The 24,044-nt window shown below is 56.4% G+C and overlaps 1 protein-coding gene across 8 annotated transcripts in view; it reads left to right on the top strand.

Moving 5' to 3' along the window:
* Nucleotides 1–799: 799 nt before the first annotated feature.
* ITGB4 (integrin subunit beta 4) overlaps nucleotides 800–24,044 on the top strand; it is a 30,993-nt gene continuing 7,748 nt past the window's right edge. For 2 of the 8 annotated variants that reach the window (XM_030014148.2, XM_030014146.2), the window contains exons 1-33: nucleotides 801–1,356; nucleotides 6,204–6,295; nucleotides 6,603–6,685; nucleotides 7,206–7,307; nucleotides 7,754–7,958; nucleotides 8,498–8,594; nucleotides 9,050–9,221; nucleotides 9,894–10,157; nucleotides 10,568–10,657; nucleotides 10,829–10,951; nucleotides 11,102–11,269; nucleotides 11,553–11,629; nucleotides 11,784–11,995; nucleotides 12,286–12,389; nucleotides 12,560–12,658; nucleotides 13,339–13,465; nucleotides 13,606–13,725; nucleotides 14,225–14,331; nucleotides 14,658–14,691; nucleotides 15,146–15,334; nucleotides 15,869–15,972; nucleotides 16,421–16,479; nucleotides 17,117–17,140; nucleotides 17,297–17,445; nucleotides 17,530–17,709; nucleotides 18,296–18,444; nucleotides 18,804–19,008; nucleotides 19,907–20,067; nucleotides 20,427–20,607; nucleotides 20,828–20,965; nucleotides 21,514–21,696; nucleotides 21,900–22,031; nucleotides 23,043–23,243. In XM_030014148.2, coding sequence (XP_029870008.1) covers nucleotides 1,352–1,356; nucleotides 6,204–6,295; nucleotides 6,603–6,685; nucleotides 7,206–7,307; nucleotides 7,754–7,958; nucleotides 8,498–8,594; nucleotides 9,050–9,221; nucleotides 9,894–10,157; nucleotides 10,568–10,657; nucleotides 10,829–10,951; nucleotides 11,102–11,269; nucleotides 11,553–11,629; nucleotides 11,784–11,995; nucleotides 12,286–12,389; nucleotides 12,560–12,658; nucleotides 13,339–13,465; nucleotides 13,606–13,725; nucleotides 14,225–14,331; nucleotides 14,658–14,691; nucleotides 15,146–15,334; nucleotides 15,869–15,972; nucleotides 16,421–16,479; nucleotides 17,117–17,140; nucleotides 17,297–17,445; nucleotides 17,530–17,709; nucleotides 18,296–18,444; nucleotides 18,804–19,008; nucleotides 19,907–20,067; nucleotides 20,427–20,607; nucleotides 20,828–20,965; nucleotides 21,514–21,696; nucleotides 21,900–22,031; nucleotides 23,043–23,243 — 4,336 coding nt within the window. In that variant the 5' untranslated portion in view covers nucleotides 801–1,351. Of the gene's footprint in view, nucleotides 1,357–1,526; nucleotides 1,637–6,192; nucleotides 6,296–6,602; nucleotides 6,686–7,205; nucleotides 7,308–7,753; nucleotides 7,959–8,497; nucleotides 8,595–9,049; nucleotides 9,222–9,893; nucleotides 10,158–10,567; nucleotides 10,658–10,828; nucleotides 10,952–11,101; nucleotides 11,270–11,552; nucleotides 11,630–11,783; nucleotides 11,996–12,285; nucleotides 12,390–12,559; nucleotides 12,659–13,338; nucleotides 13,466–13,605; nucleotides 13,726–14,224; nucleotides 14,332–14,657; nucleotides 14,692–15,145; nucleotides 15,335–15,868; nucleotides 15,973–16,420; nucleotides 16,480–17,116; nucleotides 17,141–17,296; nucleotides 17,446–17,529; nucleotides 17,710–18,295; nucleotides 18,445–18,803; nucleotides 19,009–19,906; nucleotides 20,068–20,426; nucleotides 20,608–20,827; nucleotides 20,966–21,513; nucleotides 21,697–21,899; nucleotides 22,032–23,042; nucleotides 23,244–24,044 lie in introns of those variants that run through there. The other 6 variants (XM_030014150.2, XM_030014149.2, XM_030014145.2 and 3 more) reach the window with 4 other exon arrangements.

Genomic DNA, 24,044 nt, shown 5'->3' with positions numbered 1-24,044 from the left:
TCCAAGGCAGGCAGGAAATAGGCTACTTTTTTGTGTGGCTGTTGCTATTGTTTGTGTTGAAGCTGAGGGGATGCAGTTTTCCTTGTGAGGATTTATTGGGGAGCTAATGCAGCCTCTGCTATCGCATCTGCTCAGGTACGTGTACACTCTGCACCGTGGGAGCTGTGGCTGGGTCTGAGCCGTGACAAACCCCAGGATCTGAAGCAAAAGGGTCCTGTGGGACAAAAAAACCCATAACCTCACCTGAACTCCAAACCCTCCTCTGCTGTTCCTTGGACTGGGGAAGGGGTTTTGGATCCAGCCCAGCAGAAAGGCTGGCCGCAGTGGTGGGATTGCTGCTCTTTGCACCCTTGGATCATGGTAGGATGCATTAGGAGCAGGTGTGGATGGGTCTCATTTACGGTGCTGTAAGGGGTTGCATTGACCCACGAGCCGGATCTATGGCAGATGCAGAACGGGCTGTCGCGCTCTGGATAAAGCGGGATGCGGATCCGTCCTCATTGCGAGCAAGGTACTGAGGCTGGGCTCGGCAGCTGGGTGGTTGTTGTCTCGGCAGGAATTTACTTGACGTTACCCCGGTGCTGGGGATGACACCCCCCCACTCATGCCAGTGGGAAATTTGGAGGAGAAACCCCGGCGAGGGGAGCTGGGGAGCACCCTCGGCTCTGCCCTGAGCGGGCTGGTGAAGCCAAGCAGCCGATGCCGCCCACGCTGCCCGTTGCCCGCAGACCCCTCCACGCGCCCTCGGTGCGGCAGGCACCTTCCCACCACCCGCTCAGCCCTTTTCCTGTGGGATTGTGCTTGTGCAGAGGGAGGGTCCGGGCGGTTGTGCGGGCTGTGCCTGCCCGTCCAGGTGTGCGAGGGAGGAATGCCAACCCCTGAGTCACGGGCACCCCCTCCTCCCTCCCCAACTGGGATAAAGCTCGTCCTCACCTGGGATCCAATCTCATTTATCGTGGCTCCCACCTTTCTTCCCCGCCAGCCCCCCGCGAGGGAGAGGCGGCAGCTCCGGGACTGCGAAGGGAGCGAGAACAAAGTTGATATTTGACTGGAGGGTACAGAAATCAGCGGGGAGGTATGTGGGATCGCGGGCTGTCTGCCCTCCCCGCCGGACTGGAAGTTGACGTTTAACCGGAAAGAGAAAAAGGACAGAAAATAGAGAGGAGGGAGGAAAAAAAAAAAAAAAGAAAGGAAAAAAAAAAAAAGAAAAGGCTAAGGCTGGAAATTGAGCCGCGGCAGCGAAGCAGCGCATTCCCCCTCTGCCTTCGGAAGAATTTCTTGGCTTGGTGTGTGGGTGCCTCTTATTCAGGCTGCAGCAGAGGATTTGGACACTGAGTCAGACCCAGCGCTAATGAGGTTTGTGGAATTAATTCATCTGTGCTCTTTAGCGTCCAGCTTGCTTTAATTTCGCGGTGTTGATTAACCGGGGGGTGAAATAAAGCGCAGGGCTCCTTGTGCCAGCAGGTAGGCAGGGCATGGAGCGAGGGTGCTTAGCTCCCTGCCTGCTCATTCCCCCTTTTTCCTCTGGTTTTGGCTGTCGGACGCCGTCTTGTGCCTCTCGTCCGGCTGGGAAGGGCAACGCTCGTGACCGAGCAGAGCTTTGCGAGGCTGCACGGGGCATTTTTTGTCTCTGAAGGTATTTGGGTGGGGGACCGTGGAGGTGGGGGTACTGTGGTGTGGTGAGGCAGAGCAGAGCCCTTTGGGGACCATTCGGTGTGGGTTTCAAAGGTCGTTCTCTCCGTCCGCCCCGCTTCCAGGGGAAAAGGCGGTTGTGCCTTGGAGCTGGCAACCAGGGAAAGCTTTCACGGGTGAAACAGCTGGCAGTCGGCTGGGCTGCGGGTGGCTCCGACCTGCTGAACCCAGGGAGGTTGTTTTGCAGGATGGGTGGCTCTGTGCAACAACCCCCTGCGAGGGGGGAGCGGCTGGGAGCGAGGGGAGGGGGTGTCCCCGGAGGAAAAGGCCACGGGAGAGTGGGGGTTCGGGGTGAGCTTTGCTGAATTGCAGGTGTCGGGGTATTTGCGAGCTGGTGGATCTGAAACAGATGGAAAATAGGGAAATGGGTGGATGGAAGGATTGGCGTGAGGGAGCTGGGTTAGGAGGAGGAAAAGAGGGGTGAGGAGCACCCACGGAGAGGAGGGAGAGGAAAGGCATCTTGTGGGGCCAAAGGAGCAGAGAATGTGCCGGGAGCAGCACGTGGGGATGCGCAAGGGGGACGGGAGGGTCCTGGGGCTGTGCTGGCGTTCGGGCAGCCCTGCAGGCAGGGTCCCGACCTTCCTGCCTGCTCCTCGGGGCTCCCCCCTGCCCCAACCCGGAGGGCAGAGGGAGGAGACGGTGCTGCAGCCATGGGCCCTTTGCGCAGGGTGGTGTCGGCAACTCCCCAGCTCCCAGCAGCTCCGTGTGGGTCCCCGGGCTGGGTCCCGCTGTGTTTTGTTCTCTGCTGGAGGATGCCAGGGACTGGAGCTTGATCTGGGAGCTGAGATCCCCCTTCTCACTGGAAACAACAAATGGTGACACTGGCATGGAGCCTCCCGGCTGCAGAGGCACACCTGGGGAAGGAGGGGAAATGGATGAGGAAGACAAACAAAATCAAAGACAAATATGATTTCGTGTTCAAGCAATGCTTTGATTTGCTGGTCAAGTGTTTGGTAGTTTTCTGGGGATCTGGCTTGGTAATTTCCAAGTTTTGGAGCACGGTCCCCAGGAGGTCTGCGTCACCGCGTGTGTCAGGGAGGGAGCAGCCCGGGGAGGGAGAGAGCGTGAGCTTGTGGCCCTGATCCATGCGCCCGCAGCCCTGCCCTGGGAGGAGAGCTGAGTCTGCATGAGCCACTGCGGCTCTCACTGTGCTGCCCGCAGGGGAGCGGGACTGGGGTCCCTGGGGGAGGCACCCAGCTGCCTTTCTGCTTTGCCTCCATCCCTAGTAGCTCTCCCTCGGGACCCCCAGCCCCGTGCTGAGGCTGATCACGGTGACCAGCACCACCTGCCTGCCCCAGCGTGCTGCAAGCGCTGTTGTCCTCGGCACACGTGGGCAAGCAGATGCTCCTCCAAATGCCTTCCCATCTACCAGGGCGTCAGTCCCCTACACAGCCCCAGTGCACCCCTCGGCAGGATGGGGGTCTGTAGCCACAAAAAAGGCAAAGCCCACTGGAGGGAGGAAAGGCTGCGCTGGGGAGCTCGAGCATCTCCCTCGCTTTCCCACTCCTGTGTCTGCAACCTGCTGGGTGTCCCCTGTGTGGCACCTGGGACCAGGCTCCCACCATGGGCTCGTGGCTTGTCATAATCTGCTCCTTGGTCCTTCTCCCCCATCCGCTCCGGGGCGATGCCCGGCTTCAACTTTGTCCTTCCCAGCACCGAGCTGCTGGGATGGCGTGGGGACAGAACGGGACAGGGCGATGAAGCTCTGCCACTCCAACGCTGTCCACTGTCTTTTTGCTCCAGTGGTTTCTTTGGAGCATCCCCTGGGTTTTGGGGATGAGGTACCCAGCCTGGGCTTCTCCAAGCTCGGGGGTTCCAGGGGTATTTCTGGAGCAGGTGTGTTGGCTGTGCTGAGGTGCAGGCAAAGACTGGGGGAGAGGGAGCAGACCAGGAGGAAATGCTAGAACGGTGGTCTGGGATAGGGGTGGGGTGTTCGCGTGCAGCCAGGAGCTGCTCTGCTTCATTCCTTGGTTTTGCACAACTGAACAGCATTTTTTTGTTGTCATCATGAAAGTTCAACCGAACCCCTGCAGCTTTTCCAAAGTGAAAGTGGCATTTTTCCCTTTCAGAGGACACTTTTGAAATCAAAGGATGGCCGCTCGCATATTTTTGCACAAATATTACGGGCTGCATTCCTGCAGCTGGCAGTCCCGAGTGGCAGCAGCGATGCTCTGTGCCACCAATGCCCTGCCCACTGGCAACTGCCCAGCTAAAGCCTTGGAGGTTGGCAGCTCACAGGGCAACAGGACGTTAATATCAAGCTGAGTTTTATGGCCTTTTATCTCAGCACTTGAAAAGACATGACAGCAGTTTATGCGTCCAAAGCCCAGGGCGTGTCCATCCATCCCTTGGTGATTGTTTCTTGACTTGTGATTAAAGGAGGATGAATTAGGTCTGTGCTTTGAGGCTACCTTGGAAGATGGGCGTGTGAGCTGAGCAACCTGGTCCCCCGTACTCAATCTTTTCCTCGTGGCCTTTACTATGATGGAAGATGGGATTTGCCGAGTGCTCAGGGGATGTTTTTGCTGTGTTTTACCTTGATGGGCTCAAAGGACTTCCCTACCCTTTCATCTCGCTTCTAACTGGCATCTCCCCACATCTCTGTAGCACTAGTCACTGTGGCTGGCACGGCTCACTGGGGCGGAGCAAGGGAAAAAGGGATTTTCCTGACTCCAAAACCCACCCTTCTCAGTGGCGAGGGACACAGCGTTTGCCAGCATGTAGTGGCACAAGGACTTTTGCTGAAGGAGGTCATGGGCATGTCCAGGGACAAGGGTAACTGCTGGCCTGAGAGCCAGCGCTGGGGCTTGGCCGGGGGGACCCCCCAAGACAAACCTGTGAAGAGCCTCAGCTGGGGAGGGTCGGTGTTGCAGGGAGCTCTGCTCAGGGGCTGCAGGAGGGAAGCAAAGAGATTTCCTTGGTCAACTGGTACCTTTTATCCATAAGAAAACCAGCATATTGGCTACCAGGTCCGGAAGAACGGCAAAGCTTCCCTGGGTTTCCCTGCAGAGATGCTGCCCTGAGATTTCTGTATTTCTCACGTTTCAGCTATGGGGCATTAATTACTGCGATAAATCCCTCTGGGCACAACTGACAAGATAAGTGAGATACCAATGTCTTGTCATTTGTTACCCATGTATCCAGTGACCATTATGGAGAACAAAGTGCAAACACCAAGGGAGATGTCCTCTGGCATCGATGCTATGTTGATTGGAGCTCTGTGCCGCAATGATTTCTGCGAGTGCTCAGCTTCATGTGTTCAGTGTATTTCCATTGGCTTCAGTAGCTGATGCAGGATCCAGAGGCCAAGCGTGATCCAGTGTTGCTGAGGCTAGAGCAGGTCTTTCCAAGGGTTTGCCTGGGCCCTAGGTCAGGCTGATAGTAGCTAAGTCACCAAGTGACCAGTCTGTGTGCTGGATGTCCCCCTGGGAACCCAGACATCTTCATTGCACGCAACAGCTATTTCTATTTTCCTTCCCTGTTTTAAGTGGTTTTCACACTCTCTTCATTTTTTTTAGAATCGGAGCTTGCACAGCAAGAAGCTATAAGACAATCCATTTGCATCTTGTTTCACACTTGCATCTTCCAGAAAGGAGATGCTTTAAAATTGTCTTTATACCAAGTCTTTTGCCTTGACTGCTCTCACTTGCCCTGCTGGGGTGCCAGAGTCAGAGCCACCATCCAGCATGGCAGCCACAGAGCTCGAGTTCCAGCTTTGTCTCTTTTGTTTACCATGTCCAAATGCTGACTTCTGGATGGCACTGAGTTTTCTCAGTCACGTGTGGGTACAGGGAGAATGGCTCACTCTGTTTAGGATTTGGCCTCTGGATCCACACGAGGGTTTCCTGCTGCCCTGAACAGGACAGATTGGAGCTGCCAGACTCTCAAGACCACAGATTCATTCAACAGCTCCAAAGCTCCAAGCCTGGCATTTCCCAAGGCCTCACCCTCTATTTATTGTTGGTTCGACCATCCTGGAAACTCTTAGTGCAATAGGAAATAGCTGAAGGGAGGGGTCTGTTTTGCTTTGGGGGAGAGGTGTAGACAGTTGCTTTGTTTTCCTCCTCTTTTTTTTCCTTAACCTGCCAGGAAAAGCAAGGTCTTGACCTAGCTGGTTCTCGCATGTGCGGACAGCGCTGGGCTCCGGCTGGGAGCAGCCTGGGCTCCGGCTGCCTGCACCGACCCCGCTGCCCCAGGGGACCCGGCAAGCCGGGCACCCCAACTCCGGAGCACAGGGGTGCTGTGGCGTAGCAGCTGCCCTGCCCTGGCATTGCCGGGGACTTTGAGCCTTTCGCAGATGCCTGATCAGAGGACGAGCCGCTCTTGATTTTGCTTTTGGGCCCTGCCCTGCTGAGATCAGAGATTGCTTCCAGGCATCAGATTGCCCTGGGTGGGCAAGGCTGTCCCACCCTGGCAGGGCTGGGCAGGGCCTCTGCAGGAGCTGCCCCGATCATCTCTGGGACCATTTCCATCTCTCAGCTCTCCACAACGTAGCGATCCATGTGTTTCAGGAGGAAGAGGATGGATGTGCTGCCACGGGCATGTGCCGGGCTGCTCCTCCTGTCCCTGCTCTGTGCCACCAGCCTCTGCCAAAGGAGCAAAAGTGAGTGTATCCGTCTGCGGTATCCCCTTAGTGCTGCCCCATGGGGACTGTGCACGCCCCTCCTGGGCTCCAGAAACGTCGGTCCTCGTGCGGATAAGACCTGTTGTGTGCCTTTCCTCCTGTTTTCTATCTCCCCAGCATTTGGGGCCCCTCTCTTGCTACCCCACTGCTGTTTTGTAGCCAGCTTCCACTAACCACCCAGGCAAAATCTCCACCAACTCCCCCAGGAATGGGCTCAGCCTTTCTCATGCCCTCCCACAACTCGCTCTGTTTCCTCCATTCCTGATGCCCTGGTCTTTCTCGGTAGATAACCGCTGCGTGCTGTCCCGGGCAAAGAGCTGCACCGAGTGCATCCGAGTGGATAAGGACTGTTCCTTCTGTACCGATGAGGTGAGACCTTGCAGGGGAGCCTGGGGCTCCGCTTCCCATCCTGCTGTCAGAGGGATCCCACCACCCCCAGGGAAAGCTGGGAGAGTGACCTGAGAACAGGGTCAGCGTCTGGCTCCAGCTTCTCTCTGCAAAGAGCTGGTCTGGATGGGAAGCACAAAAATGTGGGGTCTCTTTGGTGTGGACAAATGGGGAGGAAGGGGAGTCTGGGGCAAACTTGCAAGAATACAGGGGTTTGTCAGAAAATGTCACTGTGCCAGTTCTGAAACAGAGTGTGCAAGGGATGGAGGGAGAGTCTTATCCCAGACAGCCCAGTAACTCACTGGTGATCACATTTCCCTGCTGCTGGGGGGCATTGGCTCTTCTGTGCGAGACTCGTCCCCATCTCTCTGCCCCACTCCTGCTCCCAAAGGCTCGCTAATGGTCTCAGCAGAGGACTCTGCTTCCTGACAAGTGCCTTTTCCCCTTGCACAGAGGATTTGCTGCTTTCTGGCTTGTAATGTTATTCTTGCCCCCTTGGCAGAGCTTTGAAGAGTCTCGCTGTGACTTGCGGGAGAACTTGCTGCGGTACGGCTGTGGGGAAGCCAGCATCGTGTACACCAGGGGCGAGATGCGGACCCAGCAGGTGGGTGCTGGGGAGACAGCCCTTGCTTGGCTGCTTCTGAGGGGTCCCACCTCCCCAGTGTCCTTCACGTCCTTCGTCCTCCTCTGGAGTCTTCAGCGGGAAAAATACAAAGTCTAGACCTCTGTTTATGTAGGGTCTACTCAAAAGCAATGCTCTGCCTTTGCTAGCTGGTGAACTTGTTGGCAACCAGCCCTGGTCGCTTAGGGCTGGGGTGGCTTTTCAGGCAAAACAGATGTAAGCAAAATGCCAAGGTCTGGAGGAGGCGCCCAGCTGAGCACGTGTTGACACGGGGGCAGCTGCCTCTGTCCCTGGCTGCACGTGAGGGAAGGGAGTGTGATCATCCCTGCCTTTCCACTTCCCACGTATCTCCCTCCTCCTTGCCTCCTCCTCATTGCATCTGCGCAGGAGATGGAGTCCATCCCCTTCGCATCGCTCTTTCTTCACAGAATTTCAGTATCAACACAGCCCTGCAGAGGACACAGGTGTCCCCCCAGGGCATGTTCATGCGGCTGCGAGCTGGGGAGGAGATGAGCTTCAACATGGATGTCTTCCAGCCCTTGGAGAGCCCTGTGGATCTCTACATCCTCATGGACTTCTCCTACTCTATGTCTGATGATCTGGACAACCTCAAAAGCATGGGCCAAAACCTAGGTGAGACAAGAGCTGGGAGAAGAGGAGCCAGCTCCTGTGCTGATGAAGGCAGGCAGCTCACTCCTGCCCACGGCTGCGAGTTCTCTGCCGGCACCAGAGAAAGGGATGCAACTGGCAAAGGGCTGAGAGGCATCTGCTTTAATTAGAGTTTCTTACTGTTGCTGCTCTGTGGGGGGATGTCTCTCCTGGCCCTGCAGGGATGATCACGAGTGCTCTCTCCTTTCAGCCCAGCGTGGGGGCTGGTGCCCCGCAGAGTTGATCTGTGCGGTGGCTTTGGCATCTTGAATCTATAGGTGTGGTGTGTGCTATTGCAGAAGCTCCAGTCTTGGAGAGGGGCTACCAAAGGTGGCATAGGTTTCTACACCAAAAAAGGCAAGCCCCAAGCCTAAAGAGCTTAAGAACTGATAGTTCGGGAGTCTTATCTAAGACCTGACCAGCAGAGAAGATGCCCAGGAAAGGACTTCTTTCCCTGGAGCAGCAACCTCACAGATGTCTCTTTATTCATGTGTCCACTCCTCCCTCCCTTCCTCTCCTCCCAGCGGAGTTCCTGCAAGCCCTGACTTCCAATTACACCATCGGATTCGGCAAGTTTGTGGACAAAGTCTCATCCCCTCAGACAGACATGAGACCTGAGAAGTGAGTGAGGCCAGTGGATCCCTGGGGTGGAAGCAGAGAGGGGAGGGCAGGTGCCTCCTGTTTCTACATGGCTTTCCTAATCCTCTCTGTCTGCAGTGCAAGAGCCTCCATCCATTTCTCCTTTCATTGCAAATGTCTTTTCTGGCCTCCCTGCCCTGTGCTCAGGGCTTGCTATAGCAGCATGCCGATATCAGCAGTGTCCTCCTCCGCCTCCATACCTTCCCCACCCTGCCACGACAGATTGCATGTCTTGTCTTCTCCTCCATCTCTGCCCTCATCCCTCCTACTGCTCCCACCCCTTCTGTCAGTGCTGATGGCTTGCTAACTCAACTTCATGCCTTCCCTTGAGGGACTCCCCAGCCCCTGGGTACTCTCCCCATCCTTCCTCTCCTTGCACCCAGGCATCCCTTTGCTCCTGCCCCCTACAAAAACCCTGCTCCCCCCTTCTCTTCTAGGCTGCGCGAGCCCTGGAACAATGCCGACTCCCCCTTCTCCTTCAAGAACGTCATCCGCCTGACCAGCAACATCAACCACTTCAGCGAGGAGCTCAGGAAAGAGCGCATCTCTGGCAACCTGGATGCCCCTGAGGGCGGCTTTGATGCCATCCTGCAGACAGCTGTTTGCAAGGTGATGGTGGCCAGGGATGCAGGAGCCGTGTGGGCAGGGCTCTGTTTTTAATGAGTGGATCTTGATACTGGGTGATGGGCAAAAATGCAGCATGCTGGGCAGCTGACGAGACAGCCAGGGAGCCCAGGTTATATGTTCAGCTACAGTTGGTTCTTGCCTTCCCAGCCGGATGCTCCTGGTGCCGAGTTGTTCTGCATTCCCAATTTTTCCTAGGTCTTAGACCATCTGTGTGTGTATCTCTGGTGTTTGATCCCCAGCACAGGAGCTGCTTGCTGGGCACCCTGCGTGTGCTCTTTGTTCTGTCCCCCTGCGTGCCTACGGTGGTGAAACTCTGCTCCCTGGAAAACAGCCCACTTGGGCTTGGCCATTGGCTGAGGGATGAGCACAGCTCCAAACGTGTCCAGAAAAGCATGGGCTTGCCCCCTGTACAAATATGTGCCTGGCACCGAGCTGCTGGGAAACATCCTGTGCATTGGGAGTGCAGCTGGGGGAAGCGGAGACCTGCTGGCTTGGATTCCCAAAGCCACGTAGCTGGTTGCGTTTGCTGCCAAGGGGAGGTGGTGCCTTGCCCCTTGGGTTTTCCAACTCCTGCCAGTGCTGGCCTGCCAATGGCTGTGCAGCGGTTTGGGGGGCACAGAGATAATGGTTCCTTCTCCCCTTCCCCGGCTGTAGGATAAGATCGGCTGGAGGAAGGACAGCACTCACCTGCTCGTGTTCTCCACTGAATCTGCCTTTCACTACGAAGCTGATGGTACCAACGTCCTGGCAGGGATCCTGGCGAGAAACGATGAGCAATGTCACCTAGACACCAATGGCACCTACGTGTATGACACCAAGCAGGATTATCCTTCGGTGCCCACCCTGGTGCGCCTGTTGGGCCAACACAACATCATCCCCATCTTTGCTGTCACCAACCACTCCTACAGCTACTATGAGGTGAGGAGACCATGGTGGTAATGCCATGTGGGCTTACCTTTCTTCCAGGACCATTGCTCCTCTGCCTGCAGCTCGGCTGTGAGGAGAAGGTGTTCTCCCATCTCTTGTCCCCAAGTGCTAAACCAACACCTTGGTGCTTTGGGAGGGTGCTACAGTGTGTTGGGGGGCTGCTCTGGGTCATGGGACATCTCAGGGTGTATTACTGGGTGCAGGAAGCTGGGGTCCTACAGGTCTCCCCATGTTGGTGTCTGTTTCTTGTAAATCAGTGGGGACACAGAGCTGGAGAGTAATTTAGGTTGGAAGGGACCTTTGGAGGTCTCCGGTCCAAGTCCTGCTCCAGGCAGAGCCCAGTTCAGTGCCAGAGGAGGTTGCTCAAGGTCTTGGCTCAGGGGGCTCTTTTCTCTCTGCAGAAGCTGCGCAAGTATTTCCCCATCTCTGAGATCGGGGTGCTCCAGGAGGACTCTTCCAACATCGTGGAGTTGCTCCGCACAGCCTTTGAGGTAACTGTGCTCTCTGGGGCTTTGCTCTCGCTCCCAGGGCAGGCAGAGGGTAGGCACCTCCTGCCCAGGAGAGCAGGCAGGAGGCAGGATGCGGCCCCTCTGGGGCAGGCCATGGGGTGGTTGCAGGTGTACTGCTGAAAATCAACGTTGTGGTTATCTTTTGCCACCCAGCGCATCCGCTCCAAGATGGACATCCGGGCTGACTTCATCCCCAAAGCCATGAAGACAGAGTTCACCTCCTCGATGTATGAAAAGACAGAGTCTGGCTCCTTCCACATCACCCGTGGGGAAGTGGTAAGGCCTTGGATGGCCCCGGAGAGAATGTGCATGTGAGGGGCTGAGCCCTCCGCTGCGTCCCTCCTTCCTTCTTCACCCAGGGTCGGTGTGGCTGAGCTGTGGTCCAGCAGAGCTGGCTCACCCCTGCGGCATGTCCCTTCCTTCCAGGGCAAGTTCAATGTGCGTGTGAAGGCACTTGAGTACATTGGTGGGCAGCACGTCTGCAGCCTCCCTGAGAAAGACCGGCAGGGAGTTATCCACGTGAAACCCACGTCCCTGAGTGACAGCCTCAAAGTCACAGCCTCTGTCATCTGTGACGTGTGTCCTTGTGAACAGGTATGTGGGGGTGCATGTTGCAGAGAGATGTCCTCCTCCTGGCCAGCCTGGGGTGGGAACGCATTGGCCGGCACTTGTGGGTCCCGCTCAACCCCTCTCCGTTGTTCAGTGGAGGCTCAGCCTGGCCAAGGAGATCTTCATCACTGCCTGTACCAAGCTGGGCATGTTGTCCTATGGCAGAGCTCGGTCTTGTGGGCAAAACAGGTCTGCCTTTCTGATTCCTGAAATGGTCTTGGGGGCAGCTGAGCCCATTCGGCAACGCCTCGTCTCTCTTCTCTTACAGCAACAGGAGTTTAACTCACGCAAGTGCAGCTTCCACGGGAACTTCGTTTGTGGACAGTGCATGTGCCACCCGGGCTGGTAAGGACTTTGTCCAGCTCCGTACGCCTCCCAGGGTTTGTGCTGGGTCTGGGGACCCACAGTGACACACACTTGTACCTTGGGCATCCTGCCTAGGACCCTGCTGTCCTGCGCTCTGCTCCTGCCTCTCTCAGCACCATCCTCTCCCCACCAGGCGAGGGGACACGTGCGACTGCTCCCCGGCATCGTCTCCCAACAACGAAGCCTGCATCCGCCCTGGGGATGTGGAGCCGTGCTCAGGCCGGGGCGAGTGCCTGTGCGGGAAGTGCCAGTGCTACTCCGAGGACCTGACGCAGCGCTTCGACGGGGCATTCTGCCAGTACGACGTCCTGCAGTGCCCACGCACCTCCGGCTTCCTCTGCAATGGTGAGAACAGCCCCGCCGCCCCCAGCGTCCCCCAGCTGTGGGACGTGCTGTGCCCTGCTCTGTCCTGGTGGCACGGGCTGGGTGTCCCTGGGCCGGTGACACCGGCCTGGGGGGTTGAGGGACTGGCGGTGGGCTGCGGGGACTCTGTGCTTGCAAATAATATGCAGGGAGGATGCTGTGGAGTCTGTTTGCAGCCCCTTTGCCCCCCCAAAAAAGCAGGAGAGCCGCAGACAGGGCCAGGGCGGTGGCACAGCACTGGACCCTGGGTAATTCCTCCTCTTGTGTCGCAGATCGCGGTCGCTGCTCCAAGGGCGCGTGTGTGTGCGAGAGCGGCTGGGAAGGGCCGGGCTGCGAGTGTCCCATGAGCAACGACACCTGCATCGACAGTCGAGGGGTAGGTCCTGCCCTGCCTGCACGAGGGATGACCAAACCAGGCAGGGCTGTTGCAAATCAACCCAATGCCCAAAGCTCACGGCCACTGGGAGCTGGCACCTTGCCGATTCCCAGTGCCGCTGCGAGTCTACGATTGCTCTCGGATGCTGACTGTCACCTCTTCCCTCCCAGGGCATTTGCAACAACCATGGGAGATGCGAATGCGGCAGATGCATCTGTGACAAGGCTTCGCTGTACACCAGTTCCACCTGCGAAATCAGCTACTCCCTGGTGAGGCTCAGCCTGGGGTCCCTCTGGGTTTATCACTTCTCCTTCCCATGCAGACCCTCCAGGGAAGGAAAGCAATGCAGAGATGAAGGCACATCTCAGTCAGGAGCAAAATCCTGAGCCTAGTCTTGCCTGTCCTGCCTTCGGTGGCCAGGAAGGATCTGGTATGGGAGCTCCTTTGCAGCCGCGGGCTTTCTTTGTCCTCCAGTTTACCAGCAGCAACTGTTGAATGTCTGTCTGTGTTTATCTGCACACTGGTGAGGGGAAGAGGTTTGAGGCTCAGCTCCTGGTTTGTTCTGATTTGCCTCAAGACTGGAAAAAAACATTTCATGGTCTGGTGCCTCAGTTTCCCCATTGACAAACATGGGCTAATCCCACAGTGGGAGTGGAGAAAGCTGGCTTGGTTGTATTATGGAAAGGCCACCTAAAACCCTTGGAGAAGATCTAATCGCTGCCCAAATGCAGGCTGTTTCTGTAAGAAATTTTGGAGCTGGCTGCTCTGGGCTCCTGGGCTTATAAATCCCTCGTTAGCTGCTTGTTCTCTGTGATTCCTCTTTTTGACCTTGCCCGGGAACTGGGGTGAGGATGCAGCATTGCCTCTCCAGCTCTGCCTTTCGGAGGTGATGTCGTTCCTCGCTCCCCGTGACTGTCTCCTGACCATCCCACCTTCCTTCTCCGCTCAGGGCTTCCAGGCTGTGTGCGAGAGCATCCGGGACTGCGTTCGCTGCCAGGCCTGGGGAACAGGCAACACGAAAGGGAACTGCAGCACGTGCCACCTCCAGATCCAGATGGTGGAAGAGCTGAAGAAAGGTACCTGGAGAAGCGGAGCTGGGTGCAGACACGTGTGGTGTGTCTCCTGTGGGCTCTGCCCTGCGTGTGTGCGTGTGGGGCTGCTCCCCACGCTTTTCCTGGTCCTGATGACTTTGCAACCGTGCCCTCTCTCTCCGCAGAGGAGGCCAGCGAGTACTGCTCGTTCCAGGACGAGGAGGACGATTGCACGTACCACTACACCCTGGAGGGAGACCCCACCGTCCTCCCCAACACCACCGTCCATGTGCAGAAGAAAAAAGGTGAGCAGGGACCCGGCAGGAGGGATGTCCAGCCTGGGGTCTGAATCAGCAGTGCCCTCCTCCACAATGCCTCCGATCCCCGCTTTGTCCCTTTGCTGTGGCCCTGGGCAGGGCCAGCTGCACCTGCCCACCTTCCTGCGTGACGGGGCTGGGTGACTTTTGCTGTCACATGAACAGCAAGGACTGGAGTGTAGCATCCTCAGAGACCAGCATCTTTAGAGATCAGTGCCTTTTCACTGCCGGCAAGGGCAGGGATTGATGCGAGGTGCTGAATAGCCCCTTGGGATGGCTGGATGTGAGCAGAGAGGTGGGATAGTTCTCCCTGAACGGCACTTTTGGTTGTGAGCACCAAGAGAGAAGTTCCCAAGCTTAACTGGGCTGCTCCATCCCTTAAAGAGCTGTGGTCCAGCTTTTCCACTCTGTCCCTGCCTCCCCACTCCTCCCTGCACACCCCACGCAGGGGGCTGATCCCCACGAGTGACATTGCTGTCTCTTGCAGAGTGCCCACCGGGAAGCTTCCTCTGGCTCATCCCGCTGCTCATCTTCCTCATCCTGCTCCTGGGGCTGCTGCTGCTGCTCTGCTGGAAGTTCTGCGCCTGCTGCAAGGTGAGTGCCTCGGCCAGCTGCCCCAGCCCGGGGAGAGAACCAGATAAAGGCCAAAAACATGACAAATTTTCAGAATCCACCCAGCCTCCATCATGGCCAGACTGGCACGGGCTGGGTCCCAGTTGTATCTAGCAACTCTGTTGTTGCCGACATGAGTTGTTGTGGGATTTCCCCCACTGAAGGGATATTTGGCTAAAATTAGCTTCCAGAGCCCCATCCACCCACTGCCCACCCATCTCTGCTGATGTGAATCCTCCCAGCTGGAGACAAGGGGATTTCTGCCCTTGGCCGCGAAGTGATTGTGTCTTTGGCCACTTGTTTTCTAGGCTTGCCTGGCCCTGCTTCCCTGCTGTGCACGAGGTACCAGCCCTTTGAATGAGGGGGGAGAGGGATCTGTGGGGTTCCCTGCCTTCCTGGGTTGGGGGGGCCATGCTGTGATAAGCGTCCCTCCTCCTCTCTGAGCTGGGGAGGTAGATCAGGGGAAAAGTTCCTAGCAGAAAGCCTGAGCCAAGGAGCCCTTGAGCTGCTGCTCCACTGCTCCTCTCTGCCCCACACCCTGGTGTGCCATACTGGGAATCCTGCTGCTGGCTCTCCCCTGACCAGTGTCCCTTGTAATGTCCAGCTGGTGTGATGTACTCTCCCCGCTTATGGACACCCCTTGCCCTCTCCACCGCACTCCTCTCCTGACATCCCAACACCCTTAGCATGGTGGAAGCCCTAAAGATTCCCCAGAACAAAGTCTCCGGTGTCGGGAAGTTGATGGCTGGCGTTGTCCCAGTCTGCCCAGCCTCTGACCCTGCCCCTGGCTCTGCAGGTCGCACTGTTGGCTTCAAGGAGGACCACTACATGCTTCGCCACAGCCTCATGTCCTCTGACCACCTGGACACTCCCATGGTCCGCAGCGGGTCCCTCAAGGGCCGGGACATAGTCCGCTGGAAGATCAACAACAATGTTCACAAGCAGGGCTTCACCTCCCTCGCTGCCGCCAACCCCAAAGATCTCAGTGAGTGCCGCATCTGAGGAACAGGGCGTAGAGGAGATGCTGCCGGTGCTGTAAAGGACACAAACCCTTGGTGGTTGTCCCCAGCTGCAGCAGCCGTGGCGTTACCTCCAAGCCGGATTGCAAGGGGGGTTGTTCCTTTATCTGCTTCCATCCTGGGGGAAGCTGAGCAGCACATTCCTGTGTCCAGGCCTGTAGCAGGACAGGTGGTAGCCTTGGAGACCTCCTGACAGCCTGGCTGTGTGGTGGATGTACGCTGCATGTGTCTTAGTCTCATTAGCTCAGCCTTGATTTCGCTGCCTCATCAGTCCAGAGCCACCACTGGACACTGTTTCCTTTGCTGGATCTGGCAGAGAGCTTCCCAGTTAGCCTTCCAGTTCTCAGAGGGTTTTCTCTGCTGCTGCTATGGGGTTTGGGTGCTAGCGATACAGGATCTGGACAACGAGCATCATGCGTGTCCCCATGCTTCCAACTTTTGGCTGGGTTATTTCTCTGACCAGGAAGGAAGGAGTTTGACTTGGGAATTTTTCTTTCCAGTTCCCTACGGGCTATCTCTGAGGCTGACCCGGCTTTTCACGCAGAACCTGGTGAAGCCGGACACCCGGGAGTGTGAGCAGCTGCGCAAGGAAGTGGAGGAGAACGTATGAGCCTGGGCATGAGGGGGGCTTGGGGTGTGGGACTGGGGGACAGCCACGCTGAGGGGGTGTCTGCGGTGTGCTGGGGAAGGGGGAGTGCTCCTTCCCTGTGAACCCAGACAGCTCTTGAAAGGATGAAGCAATTTCTCCTCTTTCTGAAAGAAAGCACAGATTTTAAGAACACACTTGTGAGAATTATCAGAACATCACGTTGATGAGATTTGGGGTTTGCTTCTGGGCACGTGGTCTGAAGCTTTTGTTCGGCTTCAGTTTGCAGCGTCTTGCCGTGTCCTGGGGAGAAACTGTGGTGGGCTCTGCCTGGTGTGGCAGGGCGAGGGGGGGGACCAAGGGGTGGCCAGAGGGCTCTCATGTTTGCTGGCAGCAGCGTCTGGTCGCTGAACACATCCTTGTTCAGCAAAGGATATGTTGTGAAAGTCTCTCTTGCTCCTTGCAGCTGAATGACGTTTTCAAGCACATCCCCGGCTGCCACAAGCTTCAGCAAACCAAGTTCAGGTGAGTCACTGGGGGAGAGACCTCCTGCAGGGCAGGGTTCCCCCAGGGCCCTGCTGATGAGGGAGTGGACCAGAAGGCTGGGTTGTGAAATGTGGGTTGCCCTGAGGGAGCATGGTCTTGTGAGACATCCCTGGCACAAACCTGATGCAGTGCTTCACCGGCCCAGGGCTGCAAAGCAGAGCCCACCCAGCTGTGCAGGTGATCTCAGCCGCATCTGGCTTTGGACCTGAGACTCCTACAGACAGGGACAAATCCTGGTCGCATGGTACTGAACGGGAAAATTCCCATTGACTTCAAAAGTTTCAGCCCTGTGCAAAGTTACGAGTGCCTGGTGCAGGACAGAGGAGTCTGGGGATGCCGGCGCTGGGCAGGGAGTGTTATCCCCTCCCCACGGCTCTGACCAGATGTGATCTCCCCCGTGGGCATGTTCCTTATTGCATTGGGAAACCCAGGACTGGAGGGAGCAGGCAGGCAGGAGGGAACATGTGATGGGGCCACAGGCTCTGCAGGATTCGTTGGCACCTGCAGGGCAGCTGCCGCAGCTCAGACCTGCACAGGGCTGTGATTCACGCGGAACTTTATCTCCCCAAATGCGTTAGTCACTCTGATTCGTGTTTTGGGTTTTTTCCCCCCCCAGGTTACAGCCCAATTCTGGGAAAAGGTAAGAGGAACTTGCAGCCCTCACTTGTGCTGCTTCTCCCTCTTTGTACACAAACATGTGGGGTGACTGAATGCCCCACGCAGTCACTAGCTGCTATGTAAGATGAGCAACCCTGGCCTCAGCTCTTACCCAGCTTTCTCTTCCCACTGGTCACAGGCAGGACCACACCATTGTGGACACAGTGCTCACCGCCCCTCGCTCAGCCAAGCCAGAGATCATCAAAGTGATGGAAAAGCATGTTTCCCACGAGGCTTTCAATGACCTGAAGGTTTCACCGGGTTATTACACTGTGACCTCAGACCAAGGTAGGGAGCAGAGCCCAGCCACTGCCTCCTGGCTGGGCAGGGGGGGGGCCGTTTCCCACCTCTCACCATTGCCCCTTCCCCCAGATGCTCATGGGATGGTGGAGTTCCAAGAGGCTGTGGAGCTGGTGGATGTCCGCGTCCCGCTCTTCATCAGGGAGGATGATGATGATGAGAAGCAGCTGCAGGTGGAAGCTATTGATGTCCCCACCGGCATCGCAGAGATTGGACGCAGGCTTGTCAACATCACCATCATCAAAGAACAAGGTGAAGGGCTGCGACCATGGCACGAGATGAAGGGCGTTTGTGTTTGAGTGTCCCATGTCCAGATGGACCCACGTGGTTTCTAAGGAAGGTGCAGGCTGCGTATCTGAGGTCACCCAGATCACAGACTAGAGACTTGCTTGGTGACTCCTATCTTAAGTCACCGGGGTCTAAACTAGAGCATCTTTTAAAGCATCCAAAGGAGGGTCGTCATCCTTGATGGCAGAGACCCAAACATCTGACCATCACAAGTTTAGATGCTACCAATTCCATGGCAGATCCAGGGTTGACTATATGCCTCTGCTGCTCCAGTTCATAGGCCGGTGGAGTAAAATAAGACCTCTTTGCTGTTATGCTGTGCTTGGGGCAGGTGAATGTCCCCAGCAGTTTGCCTCTGCTTCCCACCTGGTTGTTTTGAGCAGGGAGCACAAGTCAGGAGTGGTAACGTCTCCAGCCCATGCAGTAATATTTCATACACAGTTCACACCCATGGCTGAGAGGAACTCTGTTCAGGGAGGACACCTGTGTATTTGTAATGTGATCCTTCACGTATTTGCTCTACACATTCCTTCTCTCCTGCCCCTTCCAGCCAGCAGCCTCATCACCTTCTTGCAGCCAGCCTATTCCCACAGCCGCTTTGATAAGTTGGCCAAGATCCCTGTCCTCCGGGAGATCATAGACAACGGGAAATCCCAAGTCACCTACAGGACCCGGGATCTCACTGCCAAGAATGGCAGGGTAAGGGTGGTGGTCCTGGCCTTGGCAGGCCAGGGCACAGAGTGGGCACAGAGGGCTGGGAAGGAACCGAACCTGGGGCTGCAGAAGAGCAGCTGATCGGGCTCAAACGGGATGTGGCTGGGAGAGGGGAGACCCAAGGCTTATTAGCACAAGGGCAGACATTCCCCTCCATCCCTTCCTCCCTGTGCCTCGGGGATCTGAGAGGTTGCCTGTACCTGAGGCAGAGGGTACCAGCTGCCCCCTGAGCTGTGGGCACTGGGAGGCAAGTGGGGATTCACTGGGAGACGAGGGGAAGCTCTCTGGGAGCCTTCTCATGGATGCTGCAGGCTATCATCTCGCACCTCTTCCTTCTCCTCCAGGACTACATCTTCACAGAGGGCGACCTGGTCTTCCAGCCCGGGGAGACCCGAAAGGAGGTGCAGGTCCCCTTGCTGGAGCTGACCGAAATAGATACCCTCCTACACAACTGCCAGCTCAAGCAGTTCGCCATCGACCTCCTCCATCCCAAGTACGGTGCCAAGATTGGCCGATACCCCCAGACCACGGTGACCATCGCCGACCCAGGTAGGGGCTGGCAGCCAGGCGGTGGGGAATGGTAGCAGGGGGTGTGGGACCCCCACACCGGACCAGCCCACCCCGAGGTGATGTACAGAGCTCCAGCCCTGCTACTCACCCAAAAAGCGGCAATGAGGAGCTTCCTCCAGCTCCGACTGGTAGATTTGGGCCTCCCTCTAGAGGCATTAGTGGGTATAGACAGTGGGTGGGAAGAAGATGGATAATCTACCTCGCAAAAAGAAATACAGTGGATTTTTCGTTCCTTTTCTTTGGGGATTTGAATAAAAAGCTATAAAAATAGGGCCAATGTGGGACTTGCCATGAGCTGTGCTTGGTGGTTCCTGTGGCTGGACAAGCAAAACTCTATGGGTTGTCATCAAGTGGGTCGATAATGTAAAGGTATGTATCACAGTACTGGTCACGAATACTGGGGGTACCAGAAAGTGCTTTGTCACTGGACCAACCAGAACCACTTCAGGGGCAGGCACTGGGTCTGGAGAGGCTCCAGAGAGCTCTCAACTGGACTTGGTGGGTTTCCAGCAGAAGAAACTGGGTGACTTGAGAAGGCTCTGCCCCTCTCCATCTTCTCTCATGGCTGCACAGGGCAACTGATCAAGCTGTTGAAGCATTGTTAAATACATTCAGATAGAGCTAAAGATTTTCAGAGGCACGAAGGTGGTCTCTTCATTGCTTCCTACCTGGGCAGCTTGTGAGAAGCAGCAGGAGGTGCAGGACTTGGGGAGTCTGAGCCTGGCTCTCATGCCAGCTTGCTGTGTGGCTTTGGGGGATGTCATCACCAAGCGCCTCAGTTTCCCTTCTGTACCATGCTGGAGAGAGGCACGCTTCCTTCTTTTCCTTCCATGCGGGGGACTAGCACTGATGTGACCTTTCTTCCTCGTGTCTGCAGAGGTGGTGGATGGTGTCCCCTCGATGACTGGTCTGAGCCAGGTCTCCCAGTCCCCCAAAGGCCGCCTGAGTGCACCGCTTAATCCCAATGCCCATGCTCTCAGCTCCAGGGAAATCCGCTTCAGCTGGTTTCCTCCACCTGGAAAACCTCTGGGGTACAAGGTGAGTGGATCCCGGGGGAGGGTGTGGGTCCCATCCTGCAGGTGTTTCACACACAGAGTCATTTGTGCTGAAGGGATGGGGAGAAGACGCCCAAAGGAGGGAGAAAGCTCACCCCTTCTGGCCCCCTCCATCCTTAAGGGACCATTGCTGGGTGGGTGTGGGATTTGCAGGAGATTCCTCGTGGGTTCATCTCTCTTTCCATCACTTATCATGAAATGCCCAGACTGTTCTGGCCTCCCATTTCAGAGGAATGGCACAACACCCTGGCTTTCCCAGAGAAGATTTAATAAGAGATGGGGAATTTCTCACCCATTATGGTGAGGATCTGAGGGAATCATGGCTTGCTCTTGCTTTGCCAGGTGAAATACTGGATCCAAGGGGACCCCGAGTCAGAAGCCCATCTCATTGATGTCAAAGCACCATCAGCAGAGCTGAGTAACCTCTACCCCTTCTGCGACTACGAGATGCAAGTCTGCGCCTACAACGCCATGGGTGAAGGGGCTTACTCCGACATCATCCACTGCCGCACGCTTGAGGACGGTGAGCGACTCCGCACTTTGCTTCCCACCATGTGGGAACAAGTTGGTGCCTGTGCACCCGGCATGGGGTCAGGGCTCCAGCCTGGAATTTCTGCTGGTCTTGGGGACAAGCACTGAGTGGCTCCCACTGCAACCCAGCTGGGATCCAGGGAGCTCTGGGCATCTGTGTGCGCTGGCTCCCGACTTGCAGTAACCTGGACCCTTTCCTTTTGCCTTTCCAGTCCCCAGCGAGCCTGGCCGCTTGGCTTTCAACGTTGTGTCTTCCACTGTGACGCAGCTGAGCTGGGCTGAGCCTGCAGAAACCAATGGGGAGATCACAGCTTACGAAGTCAGTTATGGACTCGTCAATGAGGACAATGGTAAGAGCTCATTTTCTGAACAGAGCAGTCCACCCGGGCTGAGGGGCTAGAGTACACTTTCCACAAGTGGGGCTGGTCCCAAACAGCAGCAGAACCAGAATGGCTCCAAGCATGTTTCCTGTGAAAACTGGGATCTGGAGGGGTCACTTCTTGATGGAAGGAGTACAGAAAAATCACCGCTCAGGATTTAATCCTGCAAAGCCTGGAGGCTCTCAGTTCCCATTCACTTCCATAGTGCTTTGTGTTGGTTTTCCTCTTAAAAACGTAGTTCATCAGTCTAAACCTAGGGCTAGGGTGCCAGGAAGATGCCATTTGGTGACACAGCAGCAACAGGAGACCTCTGCTGTAGGTTGACTTCAGCATTGTTTGGGAATTTCCCTGAGATGTCCTGCCTGTCATGAGCAGCCCAAATAGCCGCTGCACCTTGTCCCAGAGCCAGGCTGTGTCCTGACACCAAACCTCAGCAAGCCTGTTGGACAAGGGTGGGGTGCTGTGGGGTCCTCTGTGTCTCGTGACCTTGTGGGTGACAGGCATACCCATATTTGCAGTACCCATTGGCCCAATGAAGAAGGTGCTTGTTGAAGACCCGAAGAAGCGCATGGTGCTGATAGAAAACCTGCGGGAGTCCCAGCCCTATCGCTACATGGTGAAGGCCAGAAATGGTGCTGGCTGGGGACCTGAGAGAGAAGCCACCATCAACCTCGCTACGCAGCCCAAGCGCCCAATGTCCAGTGAGTTACTGGCCTGCCTGGGTGGGGAGCAGGGGGGCAGGAGCAGTGCTGGGGTGTGCTCCCCATCACCCCAGCTGCTTCTCCACATGCTGTTTGCTCTGCTACACCAGCCGCCCTGGTGAATGCTGAAGGCCATCCTGAGCGTGGGAGGCCTGTGTGGTTTTGAGCTGTTTGTCAAATGGCACTTTCCACGTCTCCTCCAGTCCCCATCATCCCTGACGTCCCCATCATTGATGCAGAGGGAGGTGAGGACTATGACAGCTACCTGATGTACAGCGCAGATGTGCTTCGCTCTCCAGCTGGCAGCAAGCGTCCCAGTGTCTCTGATGATTCAGGTATGTTGCTCTGCGTTTTGCAAAGGTCATTTTTAACATTCATTTTCCTTAACAACAGCTTTCAGCAATGAGCTTCACTGCTCCTCTCCTCCTCACAGAGATGGGGAGATCCAAGTCACAGAGATGGTGGAGATCAGCCTTTCCAAAGCATGGTAGCAGCATCCATGGGCACACTTGACTAGCCGCAGTGTAAATAAGACCAGTGCCTCTTTGTCTTAGCCATGAGGCAAAGAGAAATCTCAGCGTGGGGTGGGAGAGGAGCTTTTCATGGCCCTCCCTGTTGGCATTTGGCTGGACCACGAGAGTTACTGTCAGCAAACAAGCACTGGCAAGGCACAGACCTCTGAGTCCCTTGGATGCTCAGGGTCTTGGCCAAGCCAACAGGAGGGAACTCACCAAGCACTGGGAAGGCACTGGCCTCTCTTCCTCCATCACTTCACTCTCTGAATGAGGCTGGCTCCCTTGTCTTGTACTGGGACAACGAGGGGAAGATGGGCCATAAGTGAAATGATGAGGCTTGTCAGTAGGATCTGGAGGGTCTTTCCTGGGGTGGTTCTCCAGAGCCTGGGATCCAGGAGCGAGTCCCTGGTCCTTTCAGAGAGCGAGGTAATGGGAACACCAAGAGTCCGACCATCCCGAGCGCACATCAAGGAGTGAGGAAACCTCTCCTGAGCAGAGGACAATTGTCGCAGACTCTTCGTGACAGGGACAGGCGTGTGGTGGGACTTTGACTCTCGCCTTTTGTCATGATGGACACAGGGCTGGAAAACAGCCCTGGGGTTGAGGAACCCCCGTGCATGTCATGTTCCCACCATCCTCCATCTACCAGTCACACAATGGTTGCACCGCCTGAACTCATCAGCCAACACTTGGCGGGACGGGCTGTGAATGGGTGTCGTTCCCACTGGCACCTGCCCCTTCCCCTCCCCAGCAAGCAGCACGAAGGTGGTGGGTAGCCCACTCTGTCCCCTGCAGATCATGCCAACACCAGTGCTTGCATTGTCCCAAAAGGCTCCAGGTGGAAATATGTGCAGTTGCTGGGAGAAGACTTGGATCTTCGCCGCATCACCTGGAGGCTCCCACCTGAAACCATTCCCCGCCTCTCTGGCAGCAGCCGCTTCTCCTCGGACACCGAGGGTCTCCTCCACGAGGAGGACAGCGACGTGGCTACTGGCAGCCTGAGGAGGAGCGGGACGCCCCGGCCCCAAGCAGGTGAAGGACGGCTTCGTTACGGCACCGAGTGTCCTGTCTCGTCCTGCTCTGGGCCAAGGGGCCGGCAGCTGGGGTCTGCCCCAGCACGTGTCCCCTTCCTCCCCTTGTGTGCCCATCTTCGTGTTGGCGTGATGCACTGTTCACGTGCTGTAGTCTGCTTCAAAACCTTGTCCTGGTGTGTCTGCTCACAAGAGTGTCAAGGTAACCCCCATCTCGGCATGGACTTGGGAGCCTGCTAGCAAGTTGCTTCTACAAAAGGCTGGACCTTCAAGGCAGGAGCAAACTCAGATGATACCTGCTAAGTGCCACCTCCAAGGGCAGCTTCTCACCTTAATTAAGTGCCCTAAGCTTCTGGGGCAGATCTGCTGGACTGTTAAACAGAAATCACTCTCTCACGGGTAGCTGCTCTCTCCTGGCCTGCTGGGAAGGGATGGGGGTTTGTCAAGGACCAGAACAACGGAGCAGAATTTGCTTTTCAGATCCAGCTGAGATGGGATCCAGAGTGAGATTTGGAGAAACTGCCTCCATAAAGGGCTGTTGTCCTTCTTCCGCCTTCTTTTTTAATCTGAAATTATAAACCTGTGCTTGCGTCTAAGGAGAGATGTGAGACAACGTGGCGAGAACCACAAGGCAGTGCCCCAGCGAGGCCGAGGTCTGGAGTTACCTTGGGCACCATGGGTGTCTCTGGTGCTGGGTGTAGAGCAAAGTCTCCATTTACCTGTTTGTTTCCGCATCATCGCGTTGGGTGGTTGTGGCTTGTTCTAGATGTAGCGCTCCAGAACAACCTTCCAGAGTGGCTGA

This window comes from Aquila chrysaetos, chromosome 5 (assembly GCF_900496995.4).
Source record: "Aquila chrysaetos chrysaetos chromosome 5, bAquChr1.4, whole genome shotgun sequence".
NCBI lineage: Eukaryota > Metazoa > Chordata > Aves > Accipitriformes > Accipitridae > Aquila > Aquila chrysaetos.
This window is presented reverse-complemented; position numbering and strand designations above follow the sequence as displayed.